This window comes from Trachemys scripta, chromosome 4, assembly GCF_013100865.1.
Source record: "Trachemys scripta elegans isolate TJP31775 chromosome 4, CAS_Tse_1.0, whole genome shotgun sequence".
In the NCBI taxonomy this organism is placed as follows: Eukaryota; Metazoa; Chordata; order Testudines; family Emydidae; genus Trachemys; species Trachemys scripta.
In genome coordinates this window covers 93,052,650-93,070,674 of record NC_048301.1, presented here as the reverse complement: position 1 = coordinate 93,070,674, position 18,025 = coordinate 93,052,650, and the positions used below count along the sequence as shown (strand labels likewise).

The window sequence follows — 18,025 nt, the reverse complement described above, 5'->3', positions numbered from 1 at the left end:
GAAAATCCTTCTATTAGTTTTCAGTTTGCTGCTCCCCGCGTCTGTGCATAAGGTATAGATGAGCACCTTTTCAACACCATTCATTGTTTTATATACCTCTTCACTAAATTATTCCTAATTTTTCAATCTCTGGCATGGAAGGACTGCCATGCCACAATCATTGCCTTTGTCTTTCTTTAGACCTTCTTCTATATCCTTTTTGAGATGGTGGTGTTGGGCAGAACTGAACATGGTTCAAGAGAAGGGTTCAAATTGTCCATATTTTTCGTGTGTGTGTGTGTGTGTGTTTTTTTTTTTATCACCACTGCTCATTGAGCAGACACTGTTACTGAGCTATCCATACTGATGCCTATGTATTTGAGTTGTTTAAGGAAATAAGGGGATCCTCATGAAGAAAAATGTATAGGATACTAATTATCCAATACCAGTTTAACCCTCATGGTAGGAAGAGATAATATGCACCTTTAATATTATTGAACCAGCATTACTGAAATTATTCCTTGGCACAGTTGTGTAATCACATAGGCACTGCTTTGGATATTTTGAAATCAAATCAAATGAGACAATTCCTTCCACGCGTGAAACATGTCACTTTAACTTAGTTATGTTAATATGCATGCACCCCATGTCTGTACAGGGAATATTTCTATATGGCTATTGCATATCCACAAAGATGTTTTTATTTCAGAGTTAAATGACTCACAATGACTTACTAGTTTTATGCATTAAGGGCTAGCTGGAGTATCAAGGAGTCACTCTCAGCATACATTTGTGAGGAAATATTTATAAAATATATTTCTTGCACCAGCAAGACTAATAAGCAACCCACACTGCAAAAATGAAGACTAATATACACCATTTATATATATATATTTTTAAAATCAAAACCATGGTTGACTTTCCATTTAGCTCAGACTCCATCACTTTGCAGCCTCGGGTTTTGCTAACAAGGGTGAACATTACATGCTCTTATCTCCTTCTTGTCTTTGCAGCTGGTAAACTGAGTGCTTTTGAACCTCTTCTTTACAGTCATGAAGCGTTCCTGAATTCCACCACCACACAGTTTGGTACATTCTGACCAAGCAGTCCATGGTCTCATCTTACAACCTAAAAATAAAAACATTTATCAATGCTATTTTAGCTAGCTTTTCATCTCTATCTCCCCTGGTGTATGGACACATACACACTCTTAATATTTTATTACTGAAACACTAAAAGGCTCCAATCAAGTCCAGTCAAGGTCCCATTGTGGTAAGCATTGTTCAAAAGACAATCCCTTCCCCCCAAAATTTTCATCTACCTGTTATAACCTAGATTGTAATTACCAGGGATGTTGGTATTGGAGTTTTGCTAAAGCCTAGCATAGAAAGAGGTGCTAGCTAAGACATTTATAGCTGGATTTAGGAGCAAATTTTGCAACAGTTCAGATGCAATTGGAGCTGGAGGTTTTTAGTTCAGTCCCATGGAGTTTTTAGTCAGTATTAACTTTTTTGATGGTCTATTTTTTGTATAGAAGGACCTTACTGAGAAAGAACAAGATATTCTTAGAGCTGCACAGACATAACCTGTTTTCTTTTGGGAATGGGTGAAAAAAGCTCTCCAGTTGCAACTTGCTACTGAAGTTCAGATCTGACCTTCAATGCTGAAAGATGAAAGCCAAGAACACAAGCCCATTTAACATTTAGTTAAAGCTTTTTCTAGAATGTAATGCTATTGCAGTCAGGGCCAGCTCCAGTGTTTTTGCCGCCCCAAGCGACGAGGAAAAAAAAAAAAAGCGATCGGTGGCACTTCGGCGGCAGCTCTACCACTGCTGCTTCATTCGTCAGCGGCAATTCGGCGGCAGGTCCTTCCCTCCGAGAGGGACTGAGGGACCCGTCGCTGAATTGCCGCATGTGACGCCCCTTTCCGTTGTCCGCCCCAAGCACCTGCTTGCTGTGCTGGTGCCTGGAGCTGGCCCTGATTGCAGTGAAGTGCTGATACTCACAGACTTGTTCCTGTTATGAACAAAGGTCAAGCTGCCATGAGTAGCCTAAGCAATGTGGATAAAACATACCTGGATACAGCTCACCATCTACATCTTCCTTGGCATGTTCACTTCTTCTTTTCTCACGGGCTTCTTTCCACCGCCTTTTCTCTAGACCTGGACCTCTCAAACATTTTCTTATTCGGCATTTTTTACGTTGGACAGTTTCTGGGCATGGAGCTCCTCCAAACTGTGGTTCCATTTTAATCATTCTTGTCCTGATCATATGACCTTTTCCACAGGATTTATTGCATTCAGACCACTTGGACCACTCGGTTAATTCACAGTCAATGGCTGTGTCAAAGAAAGAAATACTGGCAATTATAACAACTCTTTGGGACCTAACCAGATGATGTAGAAGAAACATATGGCTTTGCCTAATGAGTTTTCATATCCAAACTACGTGAACATGACAATGCACCCAGTCTTCAGAGTGAGTTTTGCAAGAAAACACATTAAAAATCTCTGTGCAGTCAGGAGGAAATACTTTGCACTAGCTACCACTGCCTCAACCATCCCGGGAAAGAATGGTGCTAAGAGGTCACCAACTAAAAAAAAAAAAAAAAAAAAAATGTCCTGTTCCTCCTTAAATGCTCTGCTCTGGTGGCAGGAAGTAGGTTTTGACCATCTATTAGTCCATTTTCAATAGTTTTCTCTGGCATTATGCACACCACCCCGACCATCGTATGAGTCAAGATGTTAAATAATGAATACGTTGCACCCATATAGGACCTGCTCTCCAAGAATCTCAAAGCATTTTACTAATAGTAATGCATATTAAGAATAGTCACATGGTTTAAGCAAGTATTGTTATCTCCATTTTACAATTGGGGAAAGTGAGGCATAGAGCTTTTTAACTTGAGTTTTTTACAGTCCCAGAAAAAAATCAGTGAAACAGACAGGACTTGAACTTAGATTTCCTGAATCATAGTACCACACTATAGGCACAGAGCCATTCAGACCCCAAAAGTCTGCATTCAGGACTTTCTAGCATTGCTTTAAAAATCAAACTCTCACTGACTGACGAACACTCAAAATGCAGAAATAATCATATTTATTCCAAAGAAGTATTTTTTAAATTATTTAAGAAGTCCTCAGTTACAAAATTGTATCATAAGAATGTGGGTGGAGGGTTATAACCAATGCTGGCTAAAAATGCAGGTAGTTTTATGCAGGGCATTATAACACTTGGCTGGCAAAGAGTACAATAAAAATATTCTATCACATCCATCAGCAAGGGCTTCCCCTCTGCTTTGCTTTTCTTAAGAAGTGCAAAGCAGCAATAAGAGGGCAGCTGGGGATTCTGTCATGTAGGGGAATTCCCAGGTGGTGTGAGGCCACTGTATGTGGCTCTGCAGGACTTGGTCTTAGTCCCCATTGGCCTAGAGATGTGGTTGGAGGAAAAGGCGTTGGATGTATGACTCTCTTGTGATTGTGGGCCAATGGAGCAGCCCCTAGGGGCTATTCTAGGTGGCAGCTCATAAGCTGCTCTAATTACACATACACACCCCAGATCAGGCAAGCAGGAGCATAGTTTTAAGCCACACTGCCCCTGGGTGCTCCACTTGAACCAAACCCAAGGCCCAACATTTTACTTGCTTGCTATGGGAGACTGGATGAAATTATGTATTTGAAAAAAATCATGGTTTCACTAACTCTTGACCAGCCTGGCATGGAATTGGGTAGGTTGAACTAATTTCCAAATCCACTATCCTCTGAACTATTCATGGACTAAATTGTGTTTTGTGAAAGTCCCCCCACCCACATCTTGTTGGTGTCTCTCATGGCCTATGTCATAGTGTTAGTCGAGTTCCTAGTGCTCAGGAGACACAATCATAAAAATCACATCAACAATTGTCAGGAAGTGACAACCTTAGTGGTGGACACAGCAGAGGCCAAGAAGGCCTGGTCCTTCCACCCTTCTAGGTTTAAGATATAGCATAGGGAAGCTGAGGTTGCTGCTTCCCATACTGTCCTTGTTCCAATAAGAAGAAGATTGTGAATGCTGAATTTTCATTCATACAAAGAGGTCCATGGAGATGCTGTTATATTTCATAACAACGAAGATAAGCAGGGAGAATCCAGTTATATTTCCTTAAAGGGAAGAGTTAGTAAGGGGCTAAGATGTGGCAGGAAAAGACAGCAAGGTGCTCATTTTTTAATAAATCTGGCGCTGTGGGAAATATGTATACTTTGAGTGAAAGGCATTGCACCTGCTAAGTGCCCTCTCAATCTCACATATTAGGTGAGGGTAACTTTCCCTGGCCTGGATTATCTGTGGAGATGAAGCACACTGGGTATTTTAATAACGAGTTATTGCTCATTTAAGTAGTATATTCTCAAATATGCACATTGTATGCAGGACACACAATATGTATTTGAGTACCAGAATAGTCTGATGTAGCTCATGGAGTAGGAAACAAGAAATCCATAAAGCACACGGAACAGCTCCTTAAATATTCATAGTGCCATTTGGGGAGGCCCTGGGGCAGTTTATCTTCACCATGATGGGCCTGTTGTCTCTCCCAGCTGATTGTACCCTTTATAGGTCCTCTTAAACAGCTGTGCAGACCTCTCAAAGTCCTTCACGCTGCACGTATTCAGCATCTTCCAGATTTCATTTCCCAAGGACTCAGAGAGGAGGAGTTACAGACTCTCTCTCCATTACCCAGATGGGGTTGGACAGCCGGATAGCCGAGGGACAGGCATATCATCAGGTTCTGAGCAGCACTCAGTGGGTCTGGCACACAACCACGACAGCTCTGTCCGGGCTCCACAGCACAGACTAAGCACAGCACCAGGGGTTGATGCTTAGGCTACATCTACACTATGAGCTAGGCATGTGATTCCCAGCTTGCGCAGACATCCTAAAAATAGTAGTGTTGTCATGGTAACATGGGCAGCTAAGGTATGGACTAGCCAGGCCAAAAGCAAACCTGCCTGAACCGCCTGGGTGAGTACTCAATACGGCTAGCCACCACTTGCTGCTGTCCACACTATCTTTACTGTTCTAGCTCAATTAATGATAGCATGAGCATATTTACACAGGCTGGGAATCACACCCTCAGCTCTTAGTGTAGATGTAGCCTTAGTTTGCAGAACATGTGAAATTAGCCTTCCTGTTTCAGACCGGTTCCTACACTTACGGCACTCTGGAAGCATGCACTTCTCCACTTGCTCCAGCTCCTCATTACAGTCTCCAAGCTCAGCTGCAGATTTCAGCATCCTTTGCCGGGTCCTCATCCCCTTCCCACAAGTGACACTGCAGTCACTCCATTCAGACCAAGGGGAGAGCATACAGGGAATGGTATCTAGTGCATGAAAAGAATGATTAGCAAAGATAACGAATCTTCATTATGTTGACAAATTATTTAAACACAAAGCTTTGAAAGAATTAAATGTGACCATTTGAAGAAGGGACACAACCCCTATTTTTTGTATTTTGCTGTTAGCTTGCTTTTTGTTTTATTCAAGCTAACTTGATGTTCCTACAAAAGCTCAGATGAAAGCCAACATTTTTTTTTCAGGTTAACTATTAAAAATGTTTCTCTGCAAACTTTTTTCCACTTTGTTTCTGCAGAGACTCAATGCATGAGAATCAAAATACTTCAAGAAAGTACTTGTGGGCGCATTTGAAACTAGGAACGTCCTGTGAGAAAGCCTGATCTTGTGAAATTTATAACAGTCTGATTCCAAATCAAAGAACTCATCACAGGATGGGAACAGTATTTCATTCTACACTTTTTGATTCCTTTACAGCAGGGGTGGGCAAACTTTTTGTCCTGAGGGCTACAGCTGTGTATGGAAATTGTATGGCGAACCATGAATGCTCACAAAATTGGGGGTTGGGGAGAGGGGGTAGAGCTCCGGTTGGGGGTGCAGGCTCTGGGGTGAGGCTGGGGATAAGGGGTTGGGGGTGCAGGAGGTTGCTCCGGCCTGGGACGGAGGGGTTTGGAGGGCAAGTGGGGGATCAGGGCTGGGGAAGGGGGTTGGGGCACGGGAGGAGGTGGAGGGGTTCAGGCTCCAGGCAGCCCTTACCTCAAGCAGCTCCCAGAAGCAGCGGCATGTCCCCCTCTGGTTCCTACGCGGAGGTGTGGCCAAGCGACTCTGCACGCTGCCCTGTCCGCAGGTGCTGCCCCTGCAGCTTGCCTTGGCCGCAGTTCCCAGCCAATGGGAGCTGTAGGGGCAGCGCTTGGGGCGGGGGCAGCGTGCGGAGCCCTCTGGCTGCCCCTACGTGTAGGAGCCGGAGGGGGGACATGCTGCTGCTTCCTGGAGCTGCGCGGAGTGTGGCAAGCTGCCAACCCTGCTCCCCAGCTGGACTGCTGGAGTAGGGCAAGCCCTTGACCCTGCTGCCCGGCGGGAGCTTGAGGGCTGGATTAAGACATCTGAAGGGCCAGATGTGGCCCCCAGGCCATAGTTTGCCCATCCCTGCTTTACAGCAACAGTAATTACTTAAGGCAGTGGGTTCCACTATGGAATACTTACGGGAGCCCACAGGTATTTTGCTAATATACATGTGTATAGCATCTGGCAATGATACTGTGATATTCTGAAAGCATTGCTTTGAAAAAGTAATACGGCCATAGCAGTGAATAATTTTTCTGGAACTGATATGTCATCCTTTGGGTGGAAGTGGTACCAATGCATGTTCTCTTGAGGCAGGGAATCTGGTGCAGGGAAAAGTTGGGAATGTTTCCTGTTAGACACATTCTTTCATGTGCTCAAACAAAGTGTCATGAGAGTTGTCATACTTCTGTCCATGGCAGGTGGCTCATAGACACTTACGGCACTCTGGCATCATGCATTTCTCCACCTCGGTAGTTTCCGTATTGCACATGGATCCATCAGCTGGAGTCATCTTAATCATTCTATGTCGCTTTTTCATTCCCATTCCACAGCTAGCACTGCATTCATTCCACTCTGCCCATTCTGTCACAAGGCAACTACTAGGAGCTATTTATAATGTAAAGAGAAAAAAATCACTATCTAAGAAATGGTTCATTTAGTGCTTTTGTTACTGATTGGATTTTGCAAGGCTAAATGAAATACTTACAACACTCCTCATTTACAATACATTTCTCAGTTTCTTCAGTAGGTACTTTGCACATCGAACCGTCGTCAGGAAATTGTTTCACATATCTCTCTCTAGATCGCATTCCCATTCCACAAGAAACAGTACAGGGGGACCATGTAATCCATTCAGACATCATGCAAGTGGAACCATCTAAAATACAGAGGAGGATTTCAATTACCTACTTTGAGATTGCCACACCTTTGCCTGATAAATCTCATCTACCAAGAGGTATCTACCCCCCCCCCCACTCTTTTCAGACTTCCATGCTTCTGTTTATCCACTCTATCTCCTGTCTCATTCTGCCTTTCCCTTCATTCCTCACTTCACTCCTTCCTTCTTGCTACTCCTCCTTAACCTTCAAACATACACTCAAACAGCCTACTGAATTGCAATAGTGAACACAGAGGACCGCATTTTCTAAGGTGACTCCATAATTTTCCACATGGGTGTTCACAGTTTTGAACACACAAACACTTATCCATGCACTTTTCTTCAACCATCATCACTTACACCTAGAGATGGGACCATGCAGCTATAACAGAAGGTTGGGCCTCCAAGTTAAAATGCTCTCCCCTCTCCCACCATTTTATCCCCTCCACTCTTTCCTGTTTTGTTACCTTCATCACTACAGCCTGGGCCCATACATGGCTGAAAATCCTGGGTATCGGGACAAGGCACACTGAGGTCCAGCTGGGCTTTAAGCATTCTCTGCCTCATCCTCTTGCCCTTATCACAAGTGGAGGAGCTGCAGGCTGACCATGGGGACCAGTTTGAGTAAATGCAAGTCTCAGGGGTGTCATCTAAAATCAATAAAAAGCAGAACATGTCAACAATGGGTTAGTCTCCATTTATGCCTCTTCACTTGGTTGGTGATTGCATGAGATGTTTAACATGATTGGTTCCTTGCTTGCTAATGAAGCATTTCACTGTTTTAAGTTTCACTCAGCTGGCACCTTTGTGTGATGCAGCTCGGAATTCTTCCTTGTGTTAGGATATTAAGAAGTTTGTTTTAATTCCTCCCAGATAGTCACCTGTATTATACATTTCTAACAGATCGGACAGCTGTTGCCAAACTTCTGTGGGCACCATGGTGGTTCTGTGCAGGTTGCCAGGCCAAAGAGGCGCAACATAAAGAATGGAAAACTGCATCACTGTGACTTTCAGTGGGACTTGTGCTTTTAAGTCACTTAAGTGCTTTTGAAAACCCCACTATTGTCATCAGTTCTTCAGGCAAGTAAGAAATGATGCTGAGTGAGTTGTTTTTGTATATTTAATAGTGTACTAATAATGACATAAAGACAGGAAATATACAGAAGCAGCACTGGAGGATGAAACAAAAAACTCACATAGCAGAACGTAATTAAAAAGTACCTTCTTCTTTTTCTTCTGGAACAAGATCTGCTACAATGTCATCTACATTATCAGGGATGATATTGCATTGCTCTCCCTGCAGAGAAAGAGTGGTAAAGATTTAAATTAGGATGGTAATGGGAATAAACCAATAGGTGCTGGCGGGATGTAAAACCAGTTGCTAGAAGCTACACAGTAACACAAGCAGGGTTTGTGCTCCAGTACCTCAACAGTTGTAAAGCTACGGATTTGCAAGTTATTCACGCTTGTATGCAGGGGGCCAGCACAAATCCTATAACTCACTCAATTCCAGTAGGGCTTAAACACATACACATTGTGCTGGCCTGTTTCATAGTGGGGAATTTCACCTCTAGAGAATTTAAAATATAGGCAAGAAATAGCAACAGGCTACATAGGTTGGGATTTCCAAAAGCGTATGTATACATCTAAGGAAAACCACCTGAAACACTGATATGCAAAGAGAATGGGAAACCTGGACAGAAAAAATGCACAGAGAAACCTAGGTGTGAGAGTAGAGAGCAAACTAAAATGCCTGCAATTTCATAGAGTGGCAGAAACAATGTGGTTTGGGACTGCATATTCAGAGGCCTTACATCACAAAGAAGGATACTAATGGCACCTCTGAGTACACTGGTGGTGGGGTTACATATAGAATGCAGTATACAGTGAGCTTAATAAATTGGGAGGAATTTGGAACAACGTCAGTGATTAAAGGTCTGCAGATATGCTTTTGAGGGAAAATAAAAAGGGTCTATGCCCAAACCTTACTTAAGGATCTGCAGGTTTGAATCAGTGCTGATGTAGTTCTAAATTACAATAAAGACAGGAATATATAACCATCTGCAAATACTCGTGGTCTAAAAAGCAGAAAGCGGAGACATATTTAGGAGGATCCCCTATGCAATAACAGAGACAAATAAGATGAAACTAAGCCAAAGGAAAAGTAGCTTGAGTATCAAGAAACATTTCTTAACACAGGGATCCATAAGACCATGGAATAAGCCCCCTAGGGAAGTATTGGAAAGTCCATCACTTGAATCATTTAAAAGTTGGCTGGGCAAAGAACTGGAGAACCTACTGTAAGGTTCCATTCTGCATTGGCAAGGGACTAGATTATATGACTAGAGATGAAAAATCTAATGTGGTTAATCTCCATGCTTCTATGAAAAAGAAGTACTAAAATATGCAGCACTGGACGTTTCTATCAGCAGAAGGAACAGTAGATTAAAAGGGTTTCAACAGTTTAAAAAATCCATAAAATATATTTAAATTGTATTATTTCATTTTTACTGCTGTCTTTTAGAATTTTATATTGCTACCTTTCGTGCAATTCTCTCAATGACAACTCTGGCCACCACTGCTATAGACCCTCCTTCTGGATCATAAAAGGGACTCTGAGGGTGATCAAGGCTCGTTAGTGGTCTTATCTTTTCTTGAGGAATTGTAGGCTTGTTGGGTGACTGCAATCAGAAAGAAACAGATACAAATATGGATTAAAATGGAATAAAAACACATGTATTTTGAATAATAGAAGTCAACACAATATACAAAATTTAGAGCTGCTTCTGAAATGTTCAATAGGAAAATGCCCCTTTCAACAGAATGAATTCTCCCATGGCAACGAACATCCATTATGCAGCATTTCTGTAAATCTGGGGAACTGGAATTTAATAATTCTGTACATAGTATGTGAGGTACAGTAGCATCCAGGTTACCCTACAGAGCTGTGTTGGCTCTGCTGCAGTAACAGGAGAAAAAGCAGTAAACACTTATTTTTGTCTTTGATGTAAGGCAGTTATTGCTCTGAATATATACAGGGAGCAGATCTCAAATGAGACCATAATGTTTTTATTTGGAGTCACTTTTCCATATGGAACTTCCCTTTACGTGTCACAAAGAAAGAGAGAGAAAAGAGGAGAGAATGCATCTGTGGATGGAGAGAGACAAAACCAAAGTCATCCATAGTGAAACCTCCCTCATGTCACCAGAGATGAATTTGTCACAGCATGATTAAAATTACAAGTAAGAAACAAAGAACTCAATATTATTTCTTCCGCATATTTCAAAGCTTTGACTTGTTTTTAAGTTCTGTGATCCATAAATGACCCTCAGTTCTTTAAAATAGTAGTGGCCAGACTGAGAACCAGAACTTGACTGGAAATCCCTGGGGGGGAAAAGGGCACATTGTGGGAGAGGATTTTTTTTAAATTTAATTATTTGTTGTTTCCTCTTTGTATAGAAAACTGGACAAACACTAAGACCCAAGCTAGACAACACATTGTTTAATTGTTTATCTTAGAGACATATTTAAGTTACTGCACTTGAGACGAGTTCAGGACACATGGTGTGTTATGTTATTCAGGATGCTATTTCTTCTCTTGCAGATTAAGAACAAAATCCTACTCTTACTATTTGGAGCCATTGTGGGGAGAGAAAACATTCTTATGAACCCAATAAATTTAGAACATAAGCATTTCCCCGTCCCCTAAACATTTCGGTTGCAGTTGAGAGAGACCAGGTAGGGTGAGAATATAGGTTTTGAAAGCAAATCTACCCTACTTCCTTGCCTCTGACATTTTAAATGCATAATTGTAATTACTGACGTCCTATTTTATATTATAATACATTGTAGCTAACAGCAGTTGCAGAGAGCAAAAGCTTTCTGAGCTTAAGTTACATTTGAACAGCATGTTAGGAGACAGATCCTCAGCTGGTGTAAACGATAGCTTCATTGCCTTCTAGGTGCTTTGTCTTCCTAACAAACGTCTTTGTTTTTATTATGTCATATACCAGGAGAGGGGGGAGAGGCTTTGTGAGCCTAAAACCCCACTCGAAAAAGTTATGAGACTAAAAACTAGGCAAAAAGTTTCTCTTTTGGAAAGCATGCTATATAAATGTGTGAAGGTCTGGACAAAAATATTCAGTGCACAAACAGGCATGCCCCATTAAAACCTATTCTGAGTCTCTGCATGCACATTCTCATTAATTGCGGTCATATATATATTGAATGCAAACTCATAGTTAATATACAAATCAAACCACCATTGATGTCTTCTGTTGATCCCTAGCTAGTGTCTGATACACTTTGAAGTTTACCTGACCATGCTCAGAATGCTCTTCAAGGTCATAACTATTTCAGAACAATGGTGGTGTCTAATCTCAGAGAACAAACCAAATGGTTTGCTTTGCACATAATTGTGTTGCATATTTGTCCTGCAGTCTGCCTCGAGACATAAAAAACATGGAATGGTTAAAATGGAATGGTGAACGCTTTTTTTTTCCCCCTTCTTGGTCGTTTGTTTTATTTTACATCTGAGATCAGTCAAGAGGTCAGCAATAAAAACTTCGTATGCCTGCATATTGCCATAAAAACTCTTGTCACTGAAATGGATAGAGAACTAGAACAATAGCTAGAGAAGTGGTGGAAAATTTAGTACTGACAACTGTCTTTTACCTCAACTTTGTTTTCTGACAAAAACAGAAAAAGCTTGTTAAAAATGTCCACTGTACATAAAAAAGGTCACAAGTCCAAGATATTTTTTATTAGCAAACACAATTCTGTTTGGAGCTGGAGAGTAAAACAAGGCATTATTTTAACTGTGTGAATTCTCAGGGAACATTCAGCAACCACATTTGGGGAATTTACAATATTAAATATGAGCTTTATTAGTTACTTGTCTTATGGCAAGAAGTGCCAACTGATATTAGGGACCCATTGTGTTAGGAACCATATAAACATATAGTGAGAGACCTAACTAATAAAAGGCAAGATGAAAATAACAAGATCTTTAGGTCTTCACCTGTATGCACTGCTTTAATTACAAATTGTTTTAATTATATATATTAAATTGCACTAGCTTTTATAAATTATCAGTCTATTTTTTGTAATGATGCCTTTTCATACCAGAAGCCCAGGGTTTTGGAGTTAGTGTATTTCATGAATGGGGTCATATTTTACTGTTGGAGGATAAGTATAGTTAGCAGCCAGGTGGCAGAAGAGGCACATTTTATTTCAGCAACTGATGAGTGAAAGTAATCTCCTGATTGTTTTGCTTTACCACAGAAGACAGAAATCTTCCACTTGATGAATATATTATTTTTGCTTGTTTGTTTATCAAGACAGATTTACTATATTGCAAACATAACCATACAGGGAACAGTGTAAGAACAGAAGAACTGCAGCTGAAAAGTAATTCTGGTGATAAGTGGAAAGGCAGGCCTGTGGAGGCACAAACATACAGGAATCAACAAAAAAATCTCAACTACATTTTCTTTCTGTGCATTCACGCATGATCATTTAGGTAGCCATAGTGTGATCACTCCACAACAGGATATATGGGTCAGTCAAAACTTTAATTCTTGTATTCTATTCTATTCACATATTTCTCAGGAATCTTATCTCATCTACCCACTGAGGTGCACAAGTTCTTGTCCCCAATCGTAATTTCTTTGCAAACCTTTGGGATGGTTCTTTATTCTGATCATGTGCCTTCCCCCATGCTGTTTTGTTTTCTATTTCCCCCTTTTCCAAGATTTTTATCTGTTTTCATAGCTACAGGTCTTTGCTACTGGAACATAAAACTTTCAAGGAAATGTGGTTGGCTTTTACTCAGCTTTTGCTGTCTGAGTCTATATGTTAGCTCCATACACCATCCCAAGGATCACACAGATGCTGCAGACCGTTCTCTTGTATATCCATAGCTTGATATATAGTAATTATTTCCTTGCTGGTATGGATTTTGTAACAGTTAAGAAAATAAAAACCATACTGGTTCAGACCAATGGTCCATCTAGACCAGTATCCTGTCTTCCGACAGTGGCCAGTGCCAGCTGCTTCAGAGAGAATGAACAGAACAGGACAATTATCAAGTGATCCATCCCCTGTTGTCCAGTCCCAGCTTCTGGCAGTCAAAGGTTTAAGAATACCCACAGCATGGGGTTATATCCCTGACCATCTTGGCTATTAGCCATTGATGAGACTATTCTCCATGAACTGATATAATTCTTTTTTGAATCAAGTTATACTTTTGGCCTTCACAACATACCCTGGCAACAAGTTCCACAGATTGGCTGTGCGTTATATGAAGAAGTACTTCCTTATATTTGTTTATACTTGCTGTCTATTAATTTCATTGCGTGACCCCTAGTTCTTGTGTTATGTGAAGGGGTAAATAACACTTCCTTAGTCACTTTTTCCACACCATTCGTGATTTTATAGTCATCTATCATATCCTCCCTCAGTCTCTTTTCTAAACTGAATAGTCCTAGTCTTTTTAATCTCTCCTCATATGGAAGATTACCCATAATCATTTTTGTTGCCCTTCTCTGTACTTTTTCCAATTCTTTTTTAGAAGGGGTGAACAGAACTGCAAGCAGTATTCCAGGTGTGGGCTTACTATGGATTTATATAGTGGTATTGTGATATTTTCTGTCATCTTATCTATCCCTTTCCTAATGGCTCCTAATATTGTGTTTGCTTCTTGATTGCCGCTGCACATGGAGCAGATGTTTTCAGAGATCTATCGATGATGACTTCAAGATCTCGTTTGAGTGATAGCAGCTAATTCAGACCCTGTCATTTTGTATTTATAGTTGGAATTGTTTTCCAACGTGCATTATTTTGAATTTATCAACACTGAGTTTCATCTGCCATTTTATTGCCCAGTCACACAGTTTTGTGAGATCCCTTTGTAACTCTTCAGTCTGCTTTAGACTTAAGTATATTGAGTAATTTTGTATTGTCTGTGTACTTTGCCACCTCAATGTTTACCCCCTTTTCCAGATCATTCCTCAACATATCATGTTCAGCTATGTGTCTGATAATACAGTTCTTTACTATAGTTTCAACCAATTTGCCTGGTACTGAAGTTAGGTTTACCAGTCTGTAATTGCCAGGATTGCCTCTGGAGTTAGGCGTTACGTTAGCTATCCTCCAGTCATCTGCTACAGAGGCTGATTTAAGCAGTAAGTTACATAACACAGTTAACAGTTCTGCAGTTTCACATTTGAGTGCCTTCAGAACTCTTGGGTGAATACCATCTGGTCCTGGTGACTTATTGCTACTTAATTTATCAATTTGCTCCAAAATCTTTTGGTTCAGGTGTGTGGATCTTCCTGGTGTCCTCTGCATTGAAGATCAATGCAAATGATTCATTTAGGTTCTCCACAACGACCTTGTCTTCCTGGAGTGCTCCTCCAGTGCCTCAATCATCTCAATCAGCCCCGCTGATTGTTTGGCGGGCTTCCTCCAGCCAGGTAATTGCTTTGGTCATCCTATGTTTTTCAGTGTCCCAATTTAATTGAGTTAAACTAGCACCCTGGGATTTTTGATGGCACATGGGTTAGTGTACACACTTGTTGGGAAATTGAGTACTTATCTATCCCTAATTTTTAGTAACCTAAGTTCATTTTTCTTCGGAGAGCGGGGTCATCAGTGCACAACATCACAAGAAGTATCTAAGAGTTCAGATTTGGAAAATCAGGCACAATAAAAGACAGCAATTGCTACCAATGTCTGTTCCAATTGCCTTTCATTTTCCTATGCAAGGAATGGTTTGCCGAATACTAAGAGGTTTTCACATAGTTGTGGATTATTAGCCTTCATTCTTAACAGCTATGTTAATTAAGGAAGAGCTTATGTTTTAAAGCCATTACAAGTATTACAAATACCTCATAGGTAACCCCACTGTCGGTACCAGCATCCCATGGTATCAGATCCTGAACGACTTTCTGAACCCAGCCACAATCCTTGGTACAAAGGTCTTCAGCTGACAAGCCTACATTCCAGTCAGGACTGGGGCCTAGCATGGTAAGGAAAGACATCAGGTGACGAGTCCTGTCCACAGAAAATTCAGCAGAGGGAGCAGCTCTCCTGCAAATAAGAAACAGGAAGATAAAGTTACCCGCTCAAGTAAAGTTTGCTATTTGAGTAGCAATGAGATTTGTGCTTTAAATGGAGAAAAAATTAGTTAGCTCAGAATATATATCTGAAATCTAGAGATAAACAGAGATGAGATAGGGTGAAGGCATGATACAACTCTCATACATTGTATCCTTTTCAGCAGTGAGGCAGTCTTTGTGTATTATATAATGAAATGGCGCTTACTTCATTCAAGGATGTTTACGATTTATTGTAACTCAATGGTTTGGAATGAAGAGTTGTGGCTAGTGTCCTTACTTCATTGTCATGTAACAAAAAACCCTTGTCAATATGTTCTCATATACCATAACAAATTAAAAACTTCAAGCAACATAGTAGGAAGTACCATGAAGTAATATTCATTTTTGACTGTCAGGATATTTTTAATCAGCAATGCACCGTGGTTTCAATTTAAAAAGTGCCTAGAAATACAACTTAAAAAAACAATCATTAGTCAGATTTTCATGCTCATGTAAGTGAGAGATTAACAGCACTGGCTAGACTCAGAGAATAATGCAGCCAGGCATTGTGCAAGTTTCTGCTAATATACGTCAATGATGATGTGCAAGCACTCCTACTTGTCCAATCCTTGCCAAAGATTCTCTCAAGTAAAGACTGTTAATCATGTGGTGCTTTGTGCTGTAGACCAATAACTATCAAATTCCTGTTCAACTGGAAACTAAAACCAAATCTGAGCCAAAATCTCCATTCACATGTAAACCACTAGAATATTAACTCATTTTGTCATCTTTCCTAGGAACAGCAACTGCTAGGTTACCTTACATATAATTAGGGCTGTCAATTGCAGTTAACTCACACAATTAACTCAAAAAAATTAACTGCGATTAAAAACATTAATTGCGATTAATCGTACTGTTAAACAATAGAAGACCAAATTAAATGTATTAAATATTTGTGGATGTTTTTCTACATTTTCAAATATATTGATTTCTATTACAACACAGAATACAAAGTGTACAGTGCTCACTTTGTATTATTTTTTATTACAAATATTTGCACTGTAAAAATGATGAACTAAATAAATAGTATTTTTCAATTCATCGCATACAAGTACTGTAGTGCAATCTCTTTATTGTGAAAGTGTAACTTACAAATGTAGATTTTTTTGTAACATAACTGTACTCAAAAACAAAACAGTGTAAAACTTTAGAGCTTAAGAGTCCACTCAGTCCTACTTCTTGTTCAGCCAATTCCTAAGACAAACAAGTTTGTTTACATTTACAGGAGATACTGCTGACTGCTTCTTATTTACAATGTCACCTGAAAGTGAGAACAGGTGTTCGCATGGCACTTTCGTAGCTGGTGTTGTAAGGTATTTATGTGCCAGATATGCTCAACATTCATATGTCCATTCAGCCACCATTCCAGAGGCCATGCTTCCATGCTGACGAGGCTTGTTAAAAAAAATAATTCATTGATTAAATTTATGAATGAACTCCTTAGGGGAGAATTGTATGTCTCCTGTTCTGTTTTACCTGCATTCTTCCATATATTTCATGTTATAGCAGTCTCGGACGATGACCCAGTACATGTTCATTTTAAGAACACTTTCACAGCAGATTTGACAAAATGCAAAGGGTACTAATGTGAGATTTCTAAGAATAGATACAGCACTCGACCCAAAGTTTAAGAATCTGAACTGCCTTCCAAAATCTGAGAGGGAGGAGGTGTGGAGAATGCTTTCAGATGTCTTCAAAGAGCAACACTCCGATGCGGAAACTACTGAACCCGAACCACCAAAAAAGAAAATCAACCTGCTGCTGGTGACATCTGACTCAGATGATGAAAATGAACATGCATCGGTCTGCTCTGCTTTGGATCGTTATTGAACAGAACCCGTCATCAGCATGGACGCATGTCTTCTGGAATGGTGGTTGAAGCATGAAGGGACATATGAATCTTTGGTGCATCTGGCACATAAATATGTTGCAATGTTGGCTACAACAGTGCCATGTGAACGCCTGTTCTCACTTTTAGGTGACATTGTAAACAAGACTTGGGCAGCATTATCTCCTGCAAATTGTAACCAAACTTGTTTGTCTGAGTGATTGGCTGAAGTAGGACTGAGTGGACTTGTAGGTTCTAAAGTTTTACATTTTTATTTTTGAATGCAGTTATTTTTTGTACATAATTCTACATTTGTAAGTTCAACTTTCATTATAAAGTGATTGCACTACAGTACTTTTATTAGGTGAATTGAAATGTACTATTTCTTTTGTTTTTTACAGTGCAAATATTTGTAATAAAAATAAATATAAAGTGAGCACTGTACACTTTGTATTCTGTGTTGTAATTGAATATATTTGAAAATGTAGAAAACATCCAAAAATATTTAAATAAATGGTATTCTATTATTGTTTAACTGTGCGATTAATAGTACGATTGATTGTACGATTAATTTTTTCTTGCTAGTTACTATGACTGAAATCTGGCAATTCTAGTCAGTGAAATCTCTTTCTGACATCAGTGGGGGGTTTTCCTTTCATTACATGCTTGAGACCAACGCAGACTCTTCATTTTCTCTCTCTCCTACACCCAAGCAATCTCTGTTTTATGGGCATTTGAAGGTTACAAGGTATTTGTGCTCTAATTTTTGCTATTCTTCTTCAGCCTGCCT

At 40.2% G+C, this 18,025-nt stretch overlaps 1 protein-coding gene across 1 annotated transcript in view; it reads right to left on the bottom strand.

The window, feature by feature from the left end:
• Positions 1-286: 286 nt before the first annotated feature.
• Positions 287-18,025, bottom strand: part of SPON1 (spondin 1) — a 327,108-nt gene continuing 309,369 nt past the window's right edge. Inside the window, exons 8-16 of the mRNA XM_034769946.1 lie at positions 15,138-15,339; positions 9,788-9,928; positions 8,469-8,544; positions 7,715-7,897; positions 7,077-7,247; positions 6,809-6,976; positions 5,170-5,334; positions 2,054-2,317; positions 287-1,107 (exon numbers count right to left, since the gene is read on the bottom strand). Of these exons, the coding sequence (XP_034625837.1) occupies positions 944-1,107; positions 2,054-2,317; positions 5,170-5,334; positions 6,809-6,976; positions 7,077-7,247; positions 7,715-7,897; positions 8,469-8,544; positions 9,788-9,928; positions 15,138-15,339 (1,534 nt within the window). The 3' untranslated portion in view covers positions 287-943. The remainder of the gene's footprint in view (positions 1,108-2,053; positions 2,318-5,169; positions 5,335-6,808; positions 6,977-7,076; positions 7,248-7,714; positions 7,898-8,468; positions 8,545-9,787; positions 9,929-15,137; positions 15,340-18,025) is intronic.